The 20,574-nt window shown below is 49.8% G+C and overlaps 1 protein-coding gene across 1 annotated transcript; it reads right to left on the bottom strand.

Moving 5' to 3' along the window:
* Positions 1–6,291: 6,291 nt before the first annotated feature.
* On the bottom strand, positions 6,292–15,237 carry LOC132574396 (oocyte zinc finger protein XlCOF6-like). The gene is made up of 4 exons (XM_060242759.1): positions 15,065–15,237; positions 13,094–13,145; positions 11,687–11,842; positions 6,292–8,110 (listed from the first exon to the last, which is right to left on the bottom strand). The coding sequence occupies exons 1-4, from the start codon at positions 15,235–15,237 to the stop codon at positions 6,359–6,361; spliced, it is 2,133 nt and encodes a 710-aa protein (XP_060098742.1). The 3' UTR covers positions 6,292–6,358.
* Between the last annotated feature and the right edge of the window lie 5,337 nt (positions 15,238–20,574).

The raw sequence follows: 20,574 nt of genomic DNA, 5'->3' as shown, positions 1-20,574 counted from the left end.
AAAGGCCGGGCCTGGGCATGCACGCCTTCCTCCCCTCCCCTTCCCGGATTCCGGGCTAGGAAAGGGGCTCCAGCGCCCCCTGGGTCCGGCCTCTGCTCTGCCAGGGCTGCAGCTCTCCCGGACGCCTCTCCGTGGGGCGGGACCGCTTTGGGTTGCAGAACAACAACAAAATAATCCTGCCCCTTTTGCGGGGAGAGCTCAGCCTTGCAGCCTTCCTGCCTCGTTGCAGACGCCTGGGAGGGGCCTCCTTGCACCGGGGGCAGAAGGAAGGAGGGTTCTTCTCTTGCAAACGAGGGGGGAGGGTCAGTCTTTGAAATGGTGGAGGGGGGGCACATGAGCCCTCTGGGATGCCCCCGCAAGCATCACATCCCTGCCCAGAATCCTAGGCAGGCAGCACAGCAGCTGTTTCCCCCTTGCATTCTGGAAGCTGCCTTCCACTAAATCAGAGCCCAGAGCCCCCCCCCCCACATCCATCCAGGCCAGTGTCCACTCAACCTGGCAGGCCCCCCCAGGACCTCACGAGTCTTTCACATCACTTTCTCCCCCCAGTCTGGACAGGAGACATTCTGCACGCCAAGCAGATGCTCTGCCTGGCAGCCACAGCCCCCCCTCTCCTAATCCCAGCTTTCCTTTCAGCCTACAGAGGGTGCTAGTCCTCAGTGCTCTCAGGCAGCCGCCCAGCCCTGGGGCCCATTACAGCCAGTGTTGTCTGCTCAGACCAGTAGCAGCTCTGCAGGGTCTCAGGCCGAGGTCTTTTGCATCACCCACTGCCTGGTCTGTTTAACTGGAGGTGCCAGGATTGAACCAGGCATGCTCTGCTACCACTGAGCCATGAACCTCTGGGCTGTGGAAGGAGGAAGGGGCGCTCTGCCTCATGCTGAAGGACCCTTCAGCTCTCAAGAGTGTCCATCATTCTAACCAGCAGCCGCTGTCTTGCATGTACCTGGCCTTTTAAACTGGCGACTGGACTGGGGCTCTTCTGCAGGCAAATCAGATTCTCTGTTGCTGAGCCCCCCCTCCCCCAAAGTGATTCCTGTCTATAAGATTGACAAGACCACCTCATTACTTGACCGAATGGGCCAGAGGGCAACAGGAGCTGACCTCCTGCGTCCTTCACAGGGAAGTCTTTGATGCTGGGGCTTCCTGGTCTCCCCACTGCCGTTCAAAGCCCCGTCTCCTTTCCTCCAAGGCAGGAAGTGGGCAGGGGAAGTCACAGCTGATGTGGTGAACAGGACTGGCAAGGACAGAAACATTTTATTTTAAAACATCCTCTCCATAAGTGGGTGTTGAACATGCAGACTGGCCTACTTCACAGGGTTGTTCTGGTTGTTTTTTTCCGCCAAGCCTCCCAGTGCAGCACTGAGACTTACAAGCACAAGCTGCATTGGAGGGGGGGGGGGGAGCTCTCTTTTCCCTTACAGTAGAGCGACAGTCCCTTCCATCATCACGTAATTGGCCTCAGTAATTCACGCATGGTCAAATCTTTAAGCAAGCTAGGAAGGCCCATGTCCAGTGGCAGCTTGGAGAAACGTCGACTGCGGGGTGACATGATAGAGGTTTACAAGATAATACATAGGATGGAGAAAGTAGAGAAAGAAGTCCTTTTCTCCCTTTCTCACAATACAAGAACTCGTGGGCATTCGATGAAATTGCTGAGCAGAAAGGTTAAAACAGATAAAAGGAAGTACTTCTTCACCCAAAGGGTGATTAACATATGGAATTCACTGCCACAAGAGGTGGTGGCGGCCACAAGCATAGCCACCTTCAAGAGGGGTTTAGATAAAAATATGGAGCAGAGGTACATCAGTGGCTATTAGCCACAGTGTGTGTGTATGTATAAAAATTTTTGCCACTGTGTGACGCAGAGTGTTGGACTGGATGGGCCATTGGCCTGATCCAACATGGCTTCTCTTACGTTCTTACGTTCTCTCTTCTTCTGGTCACGGAACAGGAAGGGGCGCTCTGCCTTATGCTGAAGGACCATTCATCTCTCAAGAGTGCCCATCGTTCTGACTCGCAGCCGCTCTCTTGCATGTACCTGGCCTTTTAAACTGGCGATTGGACTGGGGCTCTTCTGCCCGCAAATTAGAGTCTCTGTTTCTGAGCCCCCCCCCCAGTAGGTTTTCTCCCCCACTCCCAAAGCTATCCCTATTTACAAGGCTGCCTCATTGACCAAATAGGCCAGAGGGCAACAGTTGCTGACCTCCTGCGTCCTTCACAGGGAAGTCTTTGTGTCTTCTATGTATGTGAGTGTTGGAACATGCAGACTGGCCTACTTCACAGGGGTGTTCTAGTTTTTTTTTTAACAAGCCTCCCCGTGGGGCACTGATGCTTACAAGCACAGGCTGAATTGGGGGGGGGGGGCTCTCTTTACCCTTACAGTGGAGTGGCAGTCAACTGAGTCATAAGGAAATAAGGCTCAGGTAATTCACATGTGCTCCAGTTTTATGGAAGCTGGGAAGGCCCATGTCTCAGGGGCAGCTTTCCTCTAATTCGGATTTGGGGGCAGAAAAGAGGGCTGCCTGGTCCTAATTTTGTAAACAAAAAGGAATGGAGGCTGAAAAAGCACAAACAAAACACTGTGCAGTGTTATAAATTCACAACATGGCACTAAACACTTCACTGCTGGAATATATTATTTCACTTCAAATTAAAATTGAATCAGTATGTGCTGAATACACATAAATGGGATGGTTTTAGCCACGGCCACCCTATTCAGTTCAAACCAATTTTCACCTGAAATTCTTACAGTTCTACCATGATGCTCAACATCCAACTGGAGTAATCCTTATGTGTTTCTGCCAGTTTGCACATAGAGTGGAATTCAACAATTTGATGCACTCATTGTCAAAACTGAAAATGTGACATGGACCTGAGGTTGACACTTTTGCATGTTTCAAGAGAATCTCTCCTCTTCTGGTCACCTTAGTTGATGCAAAACTTAGGTTATGTCAGACAGACCCGATTGGCAAACCGTCCTTTACTGCCAACGAGGCCTCAGTGGGTGGGGCACAGGTGTGAGGGGAACGGCAGGGGCTTCCCTCAGATGGGCACCCCCCCTCCAGGAGCCTTTCAGCCCCACACACCCCTCCTCTCCCCTTCAGCAGGAAAGCGCCACAAGCAGCTGGAAGCAACCACCAAAACAGGGAGAGCCCCAAATAGCCCCCTCCTCACCTTCCCAAGCACCTCCCACACCCCAGAAGGGCACTGACAGGCGACCCATCAAGCTTTTGAGGCAAATTCAAGTTTCTCTTAAATAAGGTGGGAAGAAACCAAGAGAGAGGAGGGAAAACAACCGCTCCGGAGGAGCATTTTTAGCAGACTGAGCAGGGAGACATTATCTCCATGGCAACCCTGGACAGGCCTCCTCCCCGGGCACTGCTTTGATACCTGCAGCCCAGGCTCCCAGGATGCAACGGGCTTCCCTGGCTTGGGGGGACAACATGCCTTGAACCAGCCTGCATGCAAGTCAACCAGGTAGGGTTGCCAACTCTGGGTTAGGGGATTCCTGGAGATTTCAGGGGTGGAGTTTGAGGAGGACGGTTTTTTTGGGGGGGGAGGAAGTGTTCAATACTGGGTTCAGTGGGAAAGAACGAGGGCTCCCAGAGTAGCAGCTTTTACTCAGTCATTCAGCATAACTATATCCAAGAAAAACTGGCTTGCAAGCCCCAGGATGTGGCCTGGTTACATACAGTGAGACCCCACCCTGCTCCCACCCACAGGAAGCCCCCTCTAGGTGGCCCCAGGCAGCCTGGCCAACCCTGGTTCTCACAGATGGAGACGCTCACCATGTCCCTAATGCTTCAGGCAAGGACATAAGACCACCTCAGAAGTTCTGGGATGGATGGAGGCTCACCTGCTGAAACATCATCCCCCGCTCAGTTAAGAACATAAGAGAAGCCATGTTGGATCAGGCCAATGGCCCATCTAGTCCAACACTCTGTGTCACACAGTGGCCAAATACACACACACACAGTGGCTAATAGCAACTGATGGACCTCTGCTCCATATTTTTATCTAACCCCCTTTTGAAGCTGGCTATGCTTGTAGCTGCCACCACCTCCTGTTACTGGCTTTCCTCCCTGGTTTTGGTGTTATGTGTGTTTATGTTTTTACTACTGAATCTTTACAAAATTATCTTATGTGTATACATCACCTTGAATGTAGTTTTAATGCTGAACTGCTTTAACGGATTGATGTTTGCCACCTTGGAGATATTGCGGGGGTGGAAAGATGGCCAAGAAAGGTTGCCATTGCTAAGAATTCTGAAGCTTTGCAAATTGTATAATGGCACAGTAAAGCTTGTAGAACAGTGAAACAGGGCATCAAGTGCAACCCTGTCACGTTCCATATATGCCTTGCTGCACTGAACTACTTCAACATCTACTGAGAAGAATTGGAGCTCGGGGCTCTGTTTAAGAACCAACCTTTGCCATAGCCTGGACTTTTCATTTGAAAATTTGGCATTAATTTGTTGGTTATGAGATTTTGACTTTGGTCAGTGTTCTATTTTTGTTATTGATTTCACCTTATTTTGAAATTTTGTTCTATATTTATAAAGCACTTATAAGTTTTGTATTATTATTGAGGCTGTTTTTTTGTGGAGGTATATTTGCCTTTTTCCTGCACCACCTGGAGGTTGGCAACCCTGACTATATGGGAGGGGAGTCTTGCGTAAGCTGTCCCTTCTGTGCCTCATTGTCTGCTCCCTTTTCTCACCTCTCCAGGGTCATCTGAGTGGGGCCTCCACTATGTTCTACCCTGCCAATGGGCAAAATCCAACAACTCACCACACACGTGCCTTCTCTGTTGTGGCCCCGCTTTCTGCAATGGCCTGCCTGGGGAAGACGGGAAGACTCCCACTCACCTGGCTTTCTGCAAATTATGCACATCTGGATCATTTCCCACCCTCCTTGTTCATCATTTTCCTCTCTGCCCTTCCACTCTTTCTCCATCCAGGCACACCCCAGTCTGGCTTCTCAAGCCCCTGTCCTCCAGCTCTCCTACAAGCAACGCCAGATCCCAAAAGGAGGACGTTTGGAGAGTGTTTCTCTCCTCCTTGTATCTTCTCTAGGAACTGCACACTGTCTTGTCTGCGTCTTAAGCTTTTACCAGCTGCTGGGCACAGAAGCAAATAAAAGAACTATTTCCATGACTATTTGTTTTCAAATGAAGGAAGAGATTCAAGGTGCCTTTTAAGCACCAACCTGGTCCAGAAAATCTGCTCTCAGGTTCCTCAGCAGTCTTCTGATTCATAAAGAAACACTTAATCTAGGGTTGCCAACTGCATGCGGGACAGTGGGATGTGTTTGAGGTCTTCAAACATGGTTAAATTAGCTGCCATAGTCTGACCATTTTTAACATTTCGTCCTTTTTAGCGTAAAATTTCTGTTTACATTCAAGCTTTCTAGAAAAGCTCTTTTGATAGGCTAAGCCGTTACACAGTATTCCTTGTGTGGATTCTTAAGATGCTGTCGAAGATATCTATGCCAACTGAATCTCTTTCCACACTCGGAGCATTCAAAGAAGTTTTCCCCGTGTGGGTTCTCTGGTGAAGCTTAAGAGACCCACTCCAACTGAGTATCTTTCCACAATCTGAGCATGAAAAAGATTTCTCCCCGTGTGGATTCTTTGATGCAGTTCAAGATGGCCACTCCGACTTAATCATTTCCCACACACTCAACATTCAAAAGATTTCTCCCCTGTGTGCGTTCTCACATGCAGTTCTAGAGTGCCACTTTGACTGAATCTCATTCCACACTCTGAGCATTTAAAAGGTTTCTCCCCTGTGTGGGTACTCTGATGCAGCTGAAGATAGCTACTATGACTGAATCTCTTTCCACACTCTGAGCGTTCAAAAGGTTTCTCCCCTGTGTGGTTTCTCAGATGTAGTTTTAGAGTGCAACCGTGACTGAATTTCATCCCACACTCTGAGCATTTAAAAGGTTTCTCCCCCGTGTGGGTTCTCTGATGTAGTTTTACAGTGCCACTGAGACCAAATCTCTTCCCACACTCTGAACATTCAAAAAGTTTCTCCTCTGCGTGGGTTCTCTGATGCAGTTGAAGATCGCCACTTTGACTGAATCTTTTCCCACACTCTGAGCATTCAAAAGGTTTCTCCCCTGTGTGGGTTCTCTGATGCAGTTGAAGATAGCTATTATGACTGAATCTCTTTCCACACTCTGAGCATTCAAAAGGTTTCTACCCTGTGTGGGTTCTCTGATGTAGCTTTAGAGTGCCACTGAGACCAAATCTCTTCCCACACTCTGAACATTCAAATGGTTTCTCCCCTGTGTGGGTTCTCAGATGCAGTTGAAGGTGGCTAGTATGACTGAATCTCTTTCCACACTCTCAACATTCAAATGGTTTCTCCCGTGTGGGTTCTCTGATGCCGTTGAAGATGGCCACTCTGACTGAATCTCTTTCCACACTGTGAACATTCAAAAGGTTTCTCTCCTGTGTGCGTTCTCTGATGACATTGAAGATGGCTACTCCGACTGAATCTCTTTCCACACTCTGAGCAATCAAAAGGTTTCTTCCCTGTGTGGGCTCTTTGATGCAGTTTTAGATCGCCACTGACACTAAATTTCTTTCCACATTCTGAACATTCAAAAGGTTTCTGCCCTGTGTGGGTTCTCTTGTGCAGTTTTAGAGTACAACTGTGACCATATCTCTTCCCACACTCTGAACATTCAAAAGGCTTCTCCCCTGTGTGGGTTCTCTGATGCAGTTGAAGATGGCCACTCTGTCTGAATCTCTTTCCACACTCTGAGCATTCAAAAGGTTTCTCCCCTGTGTGGGTTCTCTGATGCAGTTGAAGTTGGCGACTAGTACTGAATCTCTTTCCACACTCTGAGCATTCAAAAGGTTTCTCCCCTGTGTGGGTTCTCTGATGTACTTTTAGATTGCCACTGAAACCAAATCTCCTCCCACATTCTGAACATTCAAAAAGTTTCTCCCCTGTGTGGATTCTCTGATGCCGTTGAAGATTGCCACTCTGACGGAATCTCTTTCCACACTCTGAGCATTCGAAAGGTTTCTCCCCTGTGTGAGTTCTCTGATGCCGTTGAAGATGGCAAGTGAGACTGAATCTCTTCCCACACTCTGAGCATTCAAAAGGTTTCTCCCCTGTGTGGGTTCTCTGATGCAGTTGAAGATAGCTACTCTGACTGAATCTCTTTCCACACTCTGAGCATTCAAAAGGTTTCTCCCCTGTGTGGGTTCTCTGATGCTGTTTTAGAGTGCCACTGAGACCGAATCTCTTTCCACACTCTGAGCATTCAAAAGGTTTCTCCCCTGTGTGGCTTCTCTGATGCAGTTGAAGATGGCCACTCTGACGGAATCTCTTTCCACACTTTGAACATTCAAAAGGTTTCTCCCCTGTGTGAGTTCTGTGATGCAGTTGAAGATTGGCACTCTGATGGAATCTCTTTCCACACTGTGAACATTCAAAAGGCTTCTCCTCTGTATGGGTTCTCTGATGCAGTTGAAGATTGCCACTCTGACGGAATCTCTTTCCACACTCTGAGCATTCGAAAGGTTTCTCCCCTGAGTGAGTTCTCTGATGCCTTTGAAGATGGCAAGTGAGACTGAATCTCTTCCCACACTCTGAGCATTCAAAAGGTTTCTCCCCTGTGTGGGTTCTCTGATGCAGTTGAAGATAGCTACTCTGACTGAATCTCTTTCCACACTCTGAGCATTCAAAAGGTTTCTCCCCTGTGTGGGTTCTCTGATGCCGTTTTAGAGTGCCACTGAGACCGAATCTCTTTCCACACTCTGAGCATTCAAAAGGTTTCTCCCCTGTGTGGATTCTCTGATGCAGTTGAAGATGGCCACTCTGACGGAATCTCTTTCCACACTTTGAACATTCAAAAGGTTTCTCCCCTGTGTGAGTTCTGTGATGCAGTTGAAGATTGGCACTCTGATGGAATCTCTTTCCACACTGTGAACATTCAAAAGGTTTCTCCTCTGTATGGGTTCTCTGATGCAGTTGAAGAGTGCCAGTGTGACTGAATCTTTTTCCATGCTTTGAACATTCAAAAGTTTTCTTGCCTCTGTGTACTCTTTGGTGCACAAGGAGCTGTGATCTATTTTTGAAGTACTTGCTACACTGAGTGGATGTACATGTCTTAATTATTCTCTTCTTTGGAAAATGTACATTAAGCCTTTTTCCTTTTCTCTTCTCATCCATACAGCTGCCTTTCTTTCTCTTAGGTCTTCCTTGATTTTGACTGTTTTCTTCCAAGTCTTGAACTCCATCTGGCAACTGCTGCTCAAATTCCTCGCCCTCCTGATTTCTCTGATCATCCTCTGCTAGAATAAAGAGAGAGATCTCTGTAACACCTGGGAGGGCAGGTAAGGTCCAAGAACTTCTTTGTGACTGCAGACGGAAATGGCTCTTCAACCTCCTCCAGCTTCCCTGATCTTAACCACCTCCCCCTTTTCCCCTGAATGTCTAGCATTTAAGAATATCTCATCCCCTCAAGAGCCACCGCGGAGCTTGCAATGCCAATTCCCTCCCACACACACTTCAGCCTCATCTAGCCAAAAGCCATGCAGGGTTCCTGAATGCCATGAATTTCCATGGTTCCTAAATGCCATGATTGATTGATGATGGTGCTCGGTAACTGAAAAGAATAACAAGTGATTTAAAAATATCAAAGGAGAAAGTATAAGCTATCATTCTTACTTCTATTGCTCTCAGGCAGACTTACAGGTTAATTCAGATTCTAGCCTTGGCTGGCTGGCTGGCTGGCTATCCCAGGGGAAGTGGAGACTCATCCAGTAGTGCCTCTTGCTGCAATCCAGGAACCCCCCCCCCCCCCCAGGCAACAAGGCAAAAGTGTGGGATTTTATCAGAAAGGACCAGGAACTCCCAGAGCAGATCTAAGGGCTTTTCCCAGATGACTTATTGAAAAAATGAACACGCTGCTGTTCCACACGGCAGCACAGGAAAGAAAGCTTTTAGACCAAACTCCTGTAGTTAGAAGGGAGGGGCCCTGTGAACACAGCACTGGATTCTCACCCAGCCAGCGGTGCTGTAATGCTGAGTGAAACAGAGAAACCTATTTGCACAACCTGAAATAGCACACTGGAGGACTAGAAGATCATAGAGCTCTTGCTCAGAAGGAGTTCCTAACTCTCCAAATCTCAGTCCCCAGAAGGCCTCACTCCCTCTTACTCAGCGGGCTGCATGACTGTACCAAACTAAATCTTGATCAGAGAGAAGAGAATCAGAAAACCCCATGGCTACTCCTTGCCTGTTCCCTGAACATAACCATCTCAGCCAGCTCATTTGGGAAGGAAACCTGTTCTTGGGATCCCCTTGAGAAACTCTCCAGCCTTTCTTGGGATGTGAGGACGTTGTCTTTCTCCACCAAAGCCTCTCTAACACTTCTGTCTTCTTTGGGGGGAAGGATGGGGGGGGGAGAGAAATCTACATATTTTTGAGGGGTGGGGTGGGGCAAAAGTAAAAAATTGCACCCCTTAAATTTTTCCTTTATGTATATGATCAATGTTTTTGATATAGATACATAATAAACAACTCCAGAGGCGCTGGCCACTGGACAGATGAGGGGGGAGGAAAACAAGACCAAAGGCTTAAACTAAATTTTAGGAGACAAATGACGTGTCCTAAGTTGGCTGCTTACTAAGAAGCACAAAATATGCTTTTAAAAACGGAATACTTTTTTCTATCAGCATTACTGTGAGAAGGAGATCAGATCAGAGTTTCAAGCGGACACACTGGCAAGGGGGAAATGAGTGAAGTTGCCTCTTCCGACTCTACTGGTGGAACACAGAGAAGGGCAGAGTTTGCCAGGGGAAGAAAATAAAGGGCGAGCACAGACAAAAGCTAAAAGGGAGCCCAGCTCCCCCCCTTCACCCAGGCTCCCCACCCACACTCCCTCTGAATGAGGAAGGAGGGGACCTCTCAAGGCTTCTCCTGAGGCACCACTTGACCTGTCAGTGCAGCAGATTTATTCCCCTTCGCCTAAGGAACGGGCTGTGCTGCTGCCCCCATTGCCTTGGGGGGAAAACGGATGTATTGAAGCTAAAGTAGAGTGGAGTAGAGCAGCAAACTCTAGTAGAGCAGCAGTAGTGGTGGCGGGGAATATCCTTCTATATCCTTCTTAAAACGTGGTGCCCAAAACTGAAAAGAGGAAGCTAGCCAGCAAAAGCAGCCCTGTGCATCCTCCCCCAACATTCCCATCGCAATTACAGAAAACAGAGAGGCCCCAGGCGCCCGCAAGTACATGGCAAGCCCTTTGACATCGGCAGCTTCAGTTCCAACCAATAGTCCTTCAACTTTACAGGAATCCACGGTCCAGAAGCTCCTGAGGAAACCACATAGTGTTCCAAATCCCAAGTAGTCTAGTATAGCAGATAAATCTTGCACACAGCAGTCTTGAACGCAGTGATGAGGTAGTTTTTTATATCCCCCCATTTCACTAGAAGCGTTGACCAGATTTCATACAGAGCATGGCAAGATTCCGATATTATTGCACACCATTAAGCTACAAACTCCAAGGTCTTGCCAATTGTGCAGTTGAGAGAGCCTGGCAAACTAAGCTCTCCCTCCCCAAGGTAGGAGCCTCAGACAGTGGAGAAAATTGTGGCTTTGATCTGTAGCTACTGTGCAACTGAGCAAGCCTGGCAAGGCAAGCTGTGATGCAGAAGGAAGCAAGAGATGGGGAGAAGGAAGCAGATTACAGCCAGTTGCTCAGGGGACCTTATAGCAGCCCTCGGAGGGCCTGAATCAGCCCCCAGGCCGCATGTTTCACACCCCTGATTTAGGCTATAGTCGGAATACTTATGTAGTAACAAGGAAAGGAAAGGTCCCCTGTGCAAGCACCAGTCGTTTCCGACTGGGGTGACGTTGCTTTCACAACTAGAGGTACTATCTAATACCAGGTATTTCATGTGTAAGATAGAACAGTGAGGTTTTCAGGATTTTCTGTTGCTGAGCTGTAGAAACTGCACTGTTTAGTGGTGTCTCGGTTTTACATCCTTCATTAATCTTTCTATGTTTTAGAAGGGCCGGCATTAGGAAAAGAGAAATCAGAATCTAGCCCCTTCCAGAGCCTTTCTGAGGATCTCTGTTCTGGGCCAGCCTGAGCTCAGCATGAAATCCTCAGTGGAGGAGGACTCCTCAGGAGAAGGGGAGTCACGCATGGCTGGCTCTGAGTCAGCAGAAGCAGGAAACAGGCTGATGAGCTGCAGGCTGATGAAGACTCACCACCAGCAGCTGATCCAGAGCCACCACCCAGCCCTGATGCAGCAGGGGAGGGTCACGTGATTAAGAAAGGCCGAGGGAATTGGGAATCTTCAGTGTGGAGAAAAGAAGGTTGAGGGGGGACATGATTGCTCTCTTGAAGTATTTCAAGGGCTGTCACTTAAAGCAAGGTGGGGAGCTGTTCCTGTTGGCAGCAGAGGAAAGGACTTGTAATAATAGGCTTAAATTAAGGGAGGGAATGTACATGCTGGATATTAGGGGAAACTTTTTAACAGCAAGAGTTGTTCAACGGTGTAATTGGTGGGAGCCTGCATGTTGTGGAAGCAACAAGTCATCCTCTTAGACAACACTGGCCTCCGTTGCCCCCGGACAAGTATTTGAAGAGGCCTCAAAATGATGCATTGCTGTGCAATAGTATGACTCATGCATCATCCCATGCAGAACAATTCACACCTTTGGCACTTGTGGAAGATCCTCCTTACCCAGAGAGATTACACTCCAATAGTTTTCCCGCATGACTTCCCTGTAGAGAGTTTTCTGGCCCGGATCCAGCAGGTCCCATTCTGCTGGGGTGAAACAGACAGACACGTCCTCAAAGGAAAAGGGGCACTGGAAGAAAAAGCAGATTCCATCATCAGAGATGATGCCAGGCAGAGACTGCTCATTGGAAGGGAGCAGTCTGGGATGGAACGGGATGTATGTCTTGGCACAGGTTGAGGGAGTGGTATTAAGAGCCTCTCTCACCTGGACCACTCTAGAAACTGCAGGAGTAAGAGACCCCCTGATAAAGTAGGAGGGAACACAGGCTGACCCCTGCTCATTTCCCCTACCTGGACTGGAGGTAAAGCAGCTGTTTCCACACCTCTGGAAAGATGATGGCTCAGCAGAACTTCTCCAGTGCCTGTTAGGAAGAGAAAGGAGGAAGGGTGTTTGTTGTGACTTCCTCTTCCACTTGCTTGTTTGTTCCTCCCTTCGCACACTCCCTTCCCAGGAGTTGGAAACCTTGCCCTGTGTACACTCAACACAACGTTTTACTAAATTGTAGGAGAGACAGAAGAGAAGCACCCATGAGCCTCAGGGGGTGATAAAAGCTGCCAACATATTCCAGGCTTCTGTGAGACCTGAAATGTTCCCTGTGAATTCTGGAGTTCCAAAGGTCACAGCATCCCTGCTGGATCATACCAAACACCCAGGAATCCCCTTCTCCTGCCAACTAGGCTCTTGAGTCTGGACTGGGGGTGGAAGTGACGTCACATGACATGTCACCCTCACATTCAGCCCAAAATCGAGACTCATTTGAGCGCTTCTAGAGAATCCAGGGTAGTATCAGAGCCAAGCTTCACCCCAAGGCCCTTCCCCAAATCTCTGGGGTTTCAGGAAACAGCCGGTCATCCCTCCTCCAGCGGCCTGCCAAGTGCCCCTATAAGAGAGGGTCCACAAGCTAAATTTCCACATGGTTATTTGGCTCTTATGAAATGGTTTTCAGTGCTCAGTGCTGCCCCAGAAGGCAGAGGCTCCCCGTATTCTCCCGCATTAATAGCTCTGCTCACATTTGTCTAACTTTTCTCTTTCGAGCCACCCTGAGTTCCTCCTATGGAAGGAAGGTGAGACTTCAATGTTCTAATTAATGGGAGGAACTGCCCTCTATAATTCTGTCTAATCCCCTTTCAGAAGAATCACAGTCAGTGAACATTTAGTGATACGTTCAGAAGTATTGAATTCTTTTCCTGACCTGAACTCTCCACCCACCACATTCAGGGAGTGCCCCAAGTGTAAACAGGCAGAATGAGACCTTACCCCAAGAGAGGGCATCTTGGGCACCCTCCTGGGCCTGCGCCCTCTGCCCTTCCTCCAAGAAACCTTGTTCTGCCTCAGGGAATGGAGCTTCTCTCTCCATGGACGGTCCCCACATCTGAAAGAGCAGCGAGTGAGAAGGGGAAGAAATAGAACGGAGAAGAGACCAAGCAAGGGATCCTGCCCCACTCCCAGACTCTGCACTCTTCCATCAGCAGACCCAGTTGTCTGGAAGGAGAAGAAATTTTCTAGCAGAGGAGGCTGCTGAAGGAGGCTGTTCATCTCCCATTTGAATGATTAACACTTGGGCAAATATCTTTCAGGGAAACTTTAGAATTAGCTCCAATATCCTTGCTTGAATTGGACCCAGCTGGAGGAAACCCCCTCACCTGCTCTGCCTGCCTCTCCTCCTCGGCCTGACTCAGGAGGAAGCCTTCAGCCAGGGCCACCGCCTGGGAACTGGTCTCCGGCCCACATTCCCTGACCCAGCGCTGCATTTCTTGGGGCAGGAGGGCTAGGAACCTCTGCAGGATCACCAGGTCCACCATCTGCTTCTTGGAGTTCCTCTCTGGCTTCAGCCAGTGGCTGCAGAGTCGATGGAGCCGGCTGCAAACCTCTTGGGGCCCATCAGCCTCACGGTACTGGAACTGCTGGAAGTGTTGGCCATGCACCTCTGAGATCTCCGTGACCTGAGAAGGTGTCTCTGGCACGGGGCTTTCCCAGCCTTCACCACCACCCCCAGCTTGGGTGGGAGGGGGGCCTTTGCTTGCTGTCTTGCCAGCTGCAGCTCCTTCTGGGTCCTGCTCTTCCATCTCCCTCCCCTTCTCTTGGGTCACCTCCGACTGGATAGAGATGCCTTGAGTCACTTGACTGTAAAGAGATACAGAGACAGTCACATGTCACAAGGAAAGCGAATGAGAATCGACCTGTTAGATCAGAACTAAAGTGCTTCTTGTGGTTTGTAGACCTGGTTTAATATAATTTTGTAATATGACATACCAAGCTATTTTAGATAAGCTTCCTTGGTTCTTTGCAAATCTTAACTGTCTCTGTTGGGCTCTTTAAGGATGTTACAAGCTTAGCCTCTCATTCCATAAGGTCAGTCTGTCCAAGGGGCTGATTCTTAAGTTAAGCTGAGGCCCCAAAAGCACCAGAGGGACTGGGGAGCCCCCTAATCGTTGTCTGCATCTCTTCAATGGACCTGAAGGGTTAGGCAAAAGCACCTCTTTCAAAAGCCATGGGGGTCCCCCTTTGAACTGTGGGGTTCACCTGGTTAGATCTCCAGCAAACATGTCTTTTGGGGAGGCTGAAAACCAGCTCCTCATGGCTCTCGTCACACCTAGACGGAAACTCTCAAGGCAGTTTGCAGGACTGGGTATCATGATAATGCAACCACAGGGGCTCAGTTAATTACTCTCAACATTCCAGTTAAGAAGATACATTTACATATCCATCTCCAATTCTGATATTTACTTCTCTATGATTCTCCCCAGGATTAAATCCAAACAAATGGTGACCAGGTAAACTGAGCTTGCTATTCCTGTTTGGTCCTTGCATCTCTTAAGCATCTTCATTACTTTGTATGCTAGTTTGCTGGTCAGTGGGAAAGGGCCGAAACTAACTGCCAGCGACCACTCTGGTTTGGGGTTCAACCCAGGCAGGGCCCAGAATAACCCCCCTTTTCACCTTCCCAAGCCCCCCTGCCCACACACCACGGGGGGCACTGACGGGTGACCCCTGAAGTGTCAGAAAGGCTTCCGTGGAGGAGGGGGGGGGATCGAACCCGGCTCCCCCAGATAAGAGTCCCTGCATTCACCGCACGACACCCCACTGGCTCTCAGCTGGTCCCGGGCAGTTCAGGTGTGCGGGGAAGGGGGGCGGGGGGGGGTGCAGCAGAAGACGTGCGGGAGGAAGGGGATGGAGTCCGGGGAATGGCCGGGGGGCCCTCGGCGCTCTTGGCCGCAGCAGCATCCAGGGGGCTCCAGGTGCTCCTCCCCCCCCCCGTCTCCCTTGGGTGCTGCAAGGCCCCTTCCCTACCTGGCCGCCTCGCCTTCCCCTCTCCGGCCCTCGTGGCGCTCGGAGCTGCTGCTGCTTTTGCAACCGGGGGGAGGGTCGCAGGAGGCCCGGCTGCTGCTCTCTCCTTCGGCCCCTCCTGCCCCACCGCCGCAGCAGCCCCCCAGCCCCGGCAGCAGAGTTTGCACGTCTTCCATTCCGGGGGCCCCTTTGCAAAGGCCGGGCCCGGCATGCAAGCCTTCCTTCCGTTCCGGAGAAGTGCTTTGGAAGGGGCTCCTGCGCCCCCAGGCTCCGGCCTCTGCTCAGCCGGGATTGCAGCTCTTCCACACGCCTGGCCGCCTCGCCTTCCCCTCCTCCGGCCCTCGTGGCGCTCAGAGCTGCTGCTGCTTTTGCAACCGGGGGGAGGGTCGCAGGAGGCCTCTGTTGCTCTCTCCTTCGGCCCCTCCTGCCCCACCGGCGCAGCACCCCACCCCCGGCAGCAGAGCTTGCACGTCTTCCGTTCCGGGGCTCCCTTTGCAAAGGCCGGGCCTGGGCATGCAAACCTCCTTCCCTTCCCTTCTGGAGCAGCGGTGCTTTGGAAGGGGCTCCAGCGCCCCCTGGGCCCGGCCTCTGCTCTGCCGGGATTGCAGCTCTTCCACACGCCTGGACGCCTCTGGGTTGCAGAACAAGAGAAAAATATCCCGCCCCTTTTGCAGGGAGAGCTCAGCCTTGCAGCCTTCATGCCTTTGGGGGCTGGTCCCAGACGCCTGGGAGGGGCCTCCTTGCACCGGGGGCAGAAGGAAGGAGAGTTTTTCCTCTTACAAACAAGGGAAGGATTAATCCTTGAAACCCACATGAGGGGGGGGGGTGTCATCAGCACTTTGGGCTGCCCAGCAAGCATAACTTTTGTGCCCAGAATCCTAGAGAGGCAGCCTGGCATCTGTTTCCCTGGCATTCAGGAAGACACCTTCACTTCCTGTGGTACCCACCTGTGATGCTGCCTTTCCCTAAATCAGACCCCTCCCCTTGGTCCATCCAGGGCAGTATTGCCCACTCAGACTGGCAGGGCCTCTGCAGGACCTCAGGAGTCCTTCACATCATTCACTCCCCAGGAGGGTCTTTGAACGGGAGGTTGGACAGGAGACCTTGGTTCTGCATGCCAAGCGGATGCTCTGCCCCTGAGCCACAGCCCCCGCTCCCCTAATCCCAGCTTTCCTTTCAGCCTGCAGACGGTGCTAGTCCTCAGTGCTCTCAGGCGGCCGCCCAGGCAGTGTTGTCTGCTCAGACCAGCAGCAGCTCTGCAGGGTCTCAGGCTGAGGTCTTTCACATCACCCACTGCCTGGTCTGTTTAACAGGAGATGCCAGAGATTGAACCGGGGACCTTCTGCATGCAGAACAGATGCTCTTCCACTGAGCCATGAACCTCTGGGCCGTGGACAGAGGAAGGGGTGCTCTGCGTTATGCTGAAGGACCATTCATCTCTCTAAAATGCCCATCATTCTGAGTGGCAGCCTCTCTCCTGCATTTACCTGACCTTTTAAACTGGCCACTGGACTGGGGCTCTTCTGCAAGCATATCAGAGTCTCTGTTGATGAGCCCCGCCCCCTCCGTTGGATTTTTTCCCCCACCCCCAAAGCAATTCCTATTTATAAGATTAACCAGGCCGCCTCCTTACTCGACCAGAAGGGCCAGAGGGCAACAGGAGCTGATATCCTGCCTCCTTCGCAGGGACGTCTTTGTGTCTTCCTGGTCTCCCCTCTGCAGTTCAAGGCCCCGTCTCCTTTCCTCCAAGGCAGGAAGTGGGCCGGGAAAGTCACAGCTGATGTGGTGAACAGGATCGGCAAGGACAGAAAGTTTTTATTTTAAAACATCCTCTCCATAAGTGGGTGTTGAATATGTAGACTGGCCTACTTCACAGGGTTGTTCTGGTTGTTTCCCCCCCCCAAGCCTCCCAGTGGGGCACTGAGACTTACAAGCACAGGTTGCATGGGCGAAGGGGGGTGGGCTTTCTTTCCCCTTACAGTGGAGTGGCAGTCACCTGAGTCCTAAGGAAATAGGGCTCAGGTAATTCACGTGTGGTCCAATCTTTATGGAAGCTAGGAAGGCCCATGTCTCAGGGGCAGCTTTCTGCCTTAATTTGGGTTTGGGGGCAGAAAAGAGGGCTGCCTGGTCTTAATTTTGTAAACAAGGCTGAAAAAGCACAAACAAAACACTGTGCAGTGTTATAAATTCACAACATGGCGCTGAACACCTCAGTGCTGGAATATATTATTTCACTTCATATCAAAATCGAATCAGTATGTGCTGAATACACATAAATGGGATGGTTTCAGCCACGACCACCCTATCCAGTCCATACCAATTTTCACCTGAAATTCTTACAGTTCTCCCATGATGCTCAACATCCAACTGGAGTAATCCTTGTGTGTTTCTGCCAGTTCGCACATAGAGTGGAATTCAGCAACGTGATGTACTCATTGTCAAAACTGAAAATGTGACAACATGGACCTGAGGTTGACACTTTTGCATGTTTCAAGAGAATCTCTCTTCTTCTGGTCACCTTAGTTGATTGCCTGGTCCGTTTAACTGGAGATCCCAGGGATTGAACCAGACATGCTCTACTACCACTGAGCCATGAACCTCTGGGCCGTAGAAGGAGGAAGGGGCGCTCTGCCTTATGCTGAAGGATCATTCATCTCTCAATAGTGCGCATTGTTGTGACTGACAGCCGCTCTCTTGCATGTACCTGACCTTTTAAACTGGTTCTTCTGCAGGCAAATCAGAGTCTATGTTGCTGAGCCCCGCACCCCCAGTTGGGGTTTTCTCCCCCCCTCCGCCAAAGTGATCCCTATTTACAAGGCTGCCTCATTACTTGACCGAATGGGCCAGAGGGCAACAGGCGCTGACCTCCTGCGTCCTTCGCAGGGAAGTCTTTGTGTCTTCTATGTATGTGAGTGTTGGAACATGCAGACTGGTCTACCTCACAGGGGTGTTCTGGTTGTTTTTTTCGCCAAGCCTCCCAGTGGTGCACTGATGCTTACAAGCACAGGCTGCACTGGAGGGGGGGGGGGCTCTCTTTACCCTTGCAGTGGAGCCACAGTCCCTTCCATCAGCAGGTAATTGGCCTCAGTAATTCATGCATGGTCAAATCTTTAAGAAAACTAGGAAGGCCCATGTCCAGTGGGCTTTCCTCCTTGATTCTGGTTTGGGGGCCGCAAAAAGGGCTGCCTGGTCCTAATTTTGCAAACAAACAGGAAATAAGGCTGTACAATCACAAATAAAACACTTTGTGATGTTATAAATTCATAACACGGTGCTAAACACTTCAGAACTAAAATATAGTATTTCACTTCAAATCAAAATTGAATCAATGGGCATAAAATATGCAGAAATTGGATGATCCTTAAGTGTTTCTGCAAGTTCACAGATATACGGTAGTTGAATTCAAGGATGTGATGCACCCATTGCCAAAACTGAAGATGTGACTATAATGTACCACGACGGGAGACGAGAGTAGGGCAACATGCTTTATTGCTAATACATTATAAGATGGAGACTGGTAACACGCGGGCCGGGTCCCGCTTAAATACAACTCCCGGTACAGCTTCCTGGACAGGCCAGCCCAATCCTGGCCTGTTGAACTTCCCGCCACAGCTGGTGATTGGCGGGGGTTTCGCGCCTGGGGCAACCCAGTCGCCTCTTCGCATGGGCGCGTGTGGCTTGGTATTGTGTTGTTGCGTTATTACGTTGTATCGTAATGGCGATACACTACAGTGACGATATCCACCCTTGGACTTTTGCATGTTTCAAGAGAATCTCTCTTCTTCTGGTCACAGAAACAAGAAGGGGGGCTCTGCCTTATGCTGAAGGACCATTCATCTCTCAAGAGTGCCCATCATTCTGATTGGCAGCCGCTCTCTTGCAGGTACCTGGCCTTTTAAACTGGCCACTGGACTGGATGTTCTTCTGCAGGCGAATCAGTCTCTCTGTTGCTGAGCCCCCCCCCCCCGAAGTTGGGTTTTCTCCCCCACCCCTAAAGTGATCCCTATTTCCAAGGCTGCCTCATTACTTGACCGAATGGGCCAGAGGGCAACGGGAGCTGACCTCCTGTGTCCTTCGCAGGGAAGCCTTTGTGTCTTGGGTTTCCTGGTCTCCCCACTGCAGTTTGAAGCCCCGTCTCCTTTCCTCCATGGCAGGAAGTGGGCTGGGAAAGTCTCAGCTGATGAGGTTAATAGGACTGGCAAGGGTGGAATTTTTTATTTAAAAAAAAAGCTATGTATGTGGGTGCTGGAACATACAGACTGGCCTACTTCACAGGGGTGTTTTAGTTTTTTTTTTGCAAGCCTCCCAGTGGGGCACTGATGCTTACAAGCACAGGCTGCATGGCGGGGGTGGGGGGGCTCTCTTTCCCCTTACAGTGGAGTGGCAGTCACCTGAGTCGTAAGGAAATAGGGCTCAGGTAATTCACGTGTGCTCCAGTTTTATGGAAGCTGGGAAGGCCCATGTCTCAGGGGCAGCTTTCCTCTAATTTGGGTTTGGGGGTAGAAAAGAGGGCTGCCTGGTCCTAATTTTGTAAACAAAAAGGAATGAAGGCTGAAAAAGCACAAACAAAACACTGTGCAGTGTTATAAATTCACAACATGGGGCTGAACACTTCAGTGCTGGAATATATTATTTCACTTCAAATCAAAATCGAATCAGTATGTGCTGAATACACATAAATGGGGTGGTTTCAGCCACGGCCACCCTATCCAGTCCATACCAATTTTCACCTGAAATTCCTACAGTTCTACCATGATGCTCAACATCCAACTGGAGTAATCCTTATGTGTTTCTGCCAGTTTGCACATAGAGTGGAATTCAGCAATGTGATGCACTCATCGTCAAAACTGAGAATGTGACAACATGGACCTGAGGTTGACACTTTTGCATGTTTCACGAGAATCTCTCTTCTTTTGGTCTCCTTAGTTGATTCAAAAGTTAGGTGTTGGAATGAACCCTACAACACACGTGTTCAGGAGGAAATGCTTAGCTTGCAAAGCAAGTGGTCTTTATTTTATAGGGTTCAGGTCTCCACTTAAGTCATAGCAACAAAAAGATTCTCACAGGAAGCATGCAAAATATTCTGCTTAGTTTACAGAAATCTACCATACCTTAGCAGGTTCCCAAAATACCTTGTCTCAATGTGATGGATGTGAGAGTGTCTGTGTTTTCCAGACATTACAGGGTCTTGAGTAAGTGAGCTCATGATACTCCCACGCCTCTCGGGCTCACAGCAGCAAGACCCCATTTCAGCTAGAAAGTTCTACATCCCACTCTTTCCCCCCCCTTTATTATGTGGCTGCTTACAGAGGGCAGCAAAATAACAATTTGATCTTGACATTCCCAGGAAAAATTTGAATTGGCATTACAATAGGATAACGAAGGAGTGGAGAAATGGAGAGGGGGCAAAGATAAGCCACTGGTAGAAAACAAACAATGATGGACTTATGCTTTCATACTGGCACATCTTAGTATTTAATTTTTGTCTGTCCAGAAAAGATGCATGTGTAAGG

This window comes from Heteronotia binoei, chromosome 6 (genome assembly GCF_032191835.1).
Source record: "Heteronotia binoei isolate CCM8104 ecotype False Entrance Well chromosome 6, APGP_CSIRO_Hbin_v1, whole genome shotgun sequence".
In the NCBI taxonomy this organism is placed as follows: Eukaryota; Metazoa; Chordata; class Lepidosauria; order Squamata; family Gekkonidae; genus Heteronotia; species Heteronotia binoei.
This window is presented reverse-complemented; position numbering and strand designations above follow the sequence as displayed.

Bases quoted from the DNA above. Each gene is read 5' to 3' on its own strand.
- LOC132574396 (XM_060242759.1), bottom strand. From the start codon at position 15,237: ATGGAAGACGTGCAAACTCTGCTGCCGGGGCTGGGGGGCTGCTGCGGC. The intron at 11,843-13,093 runs GTTTCTTGGAGG...TTTTTCTTCCAG, and splicing joins ATTCCCTGAGGCAGAACAAG to TGCCCCTTTTCCTTTGAGGA. The intron at 8,111-11,686 runs GTGTGAATTGTT...ACATCCACTCAG, and splicing joins ATCTTCCACAAGTGCCAAAG to TGTAGCAAGTACTTCAAAAA.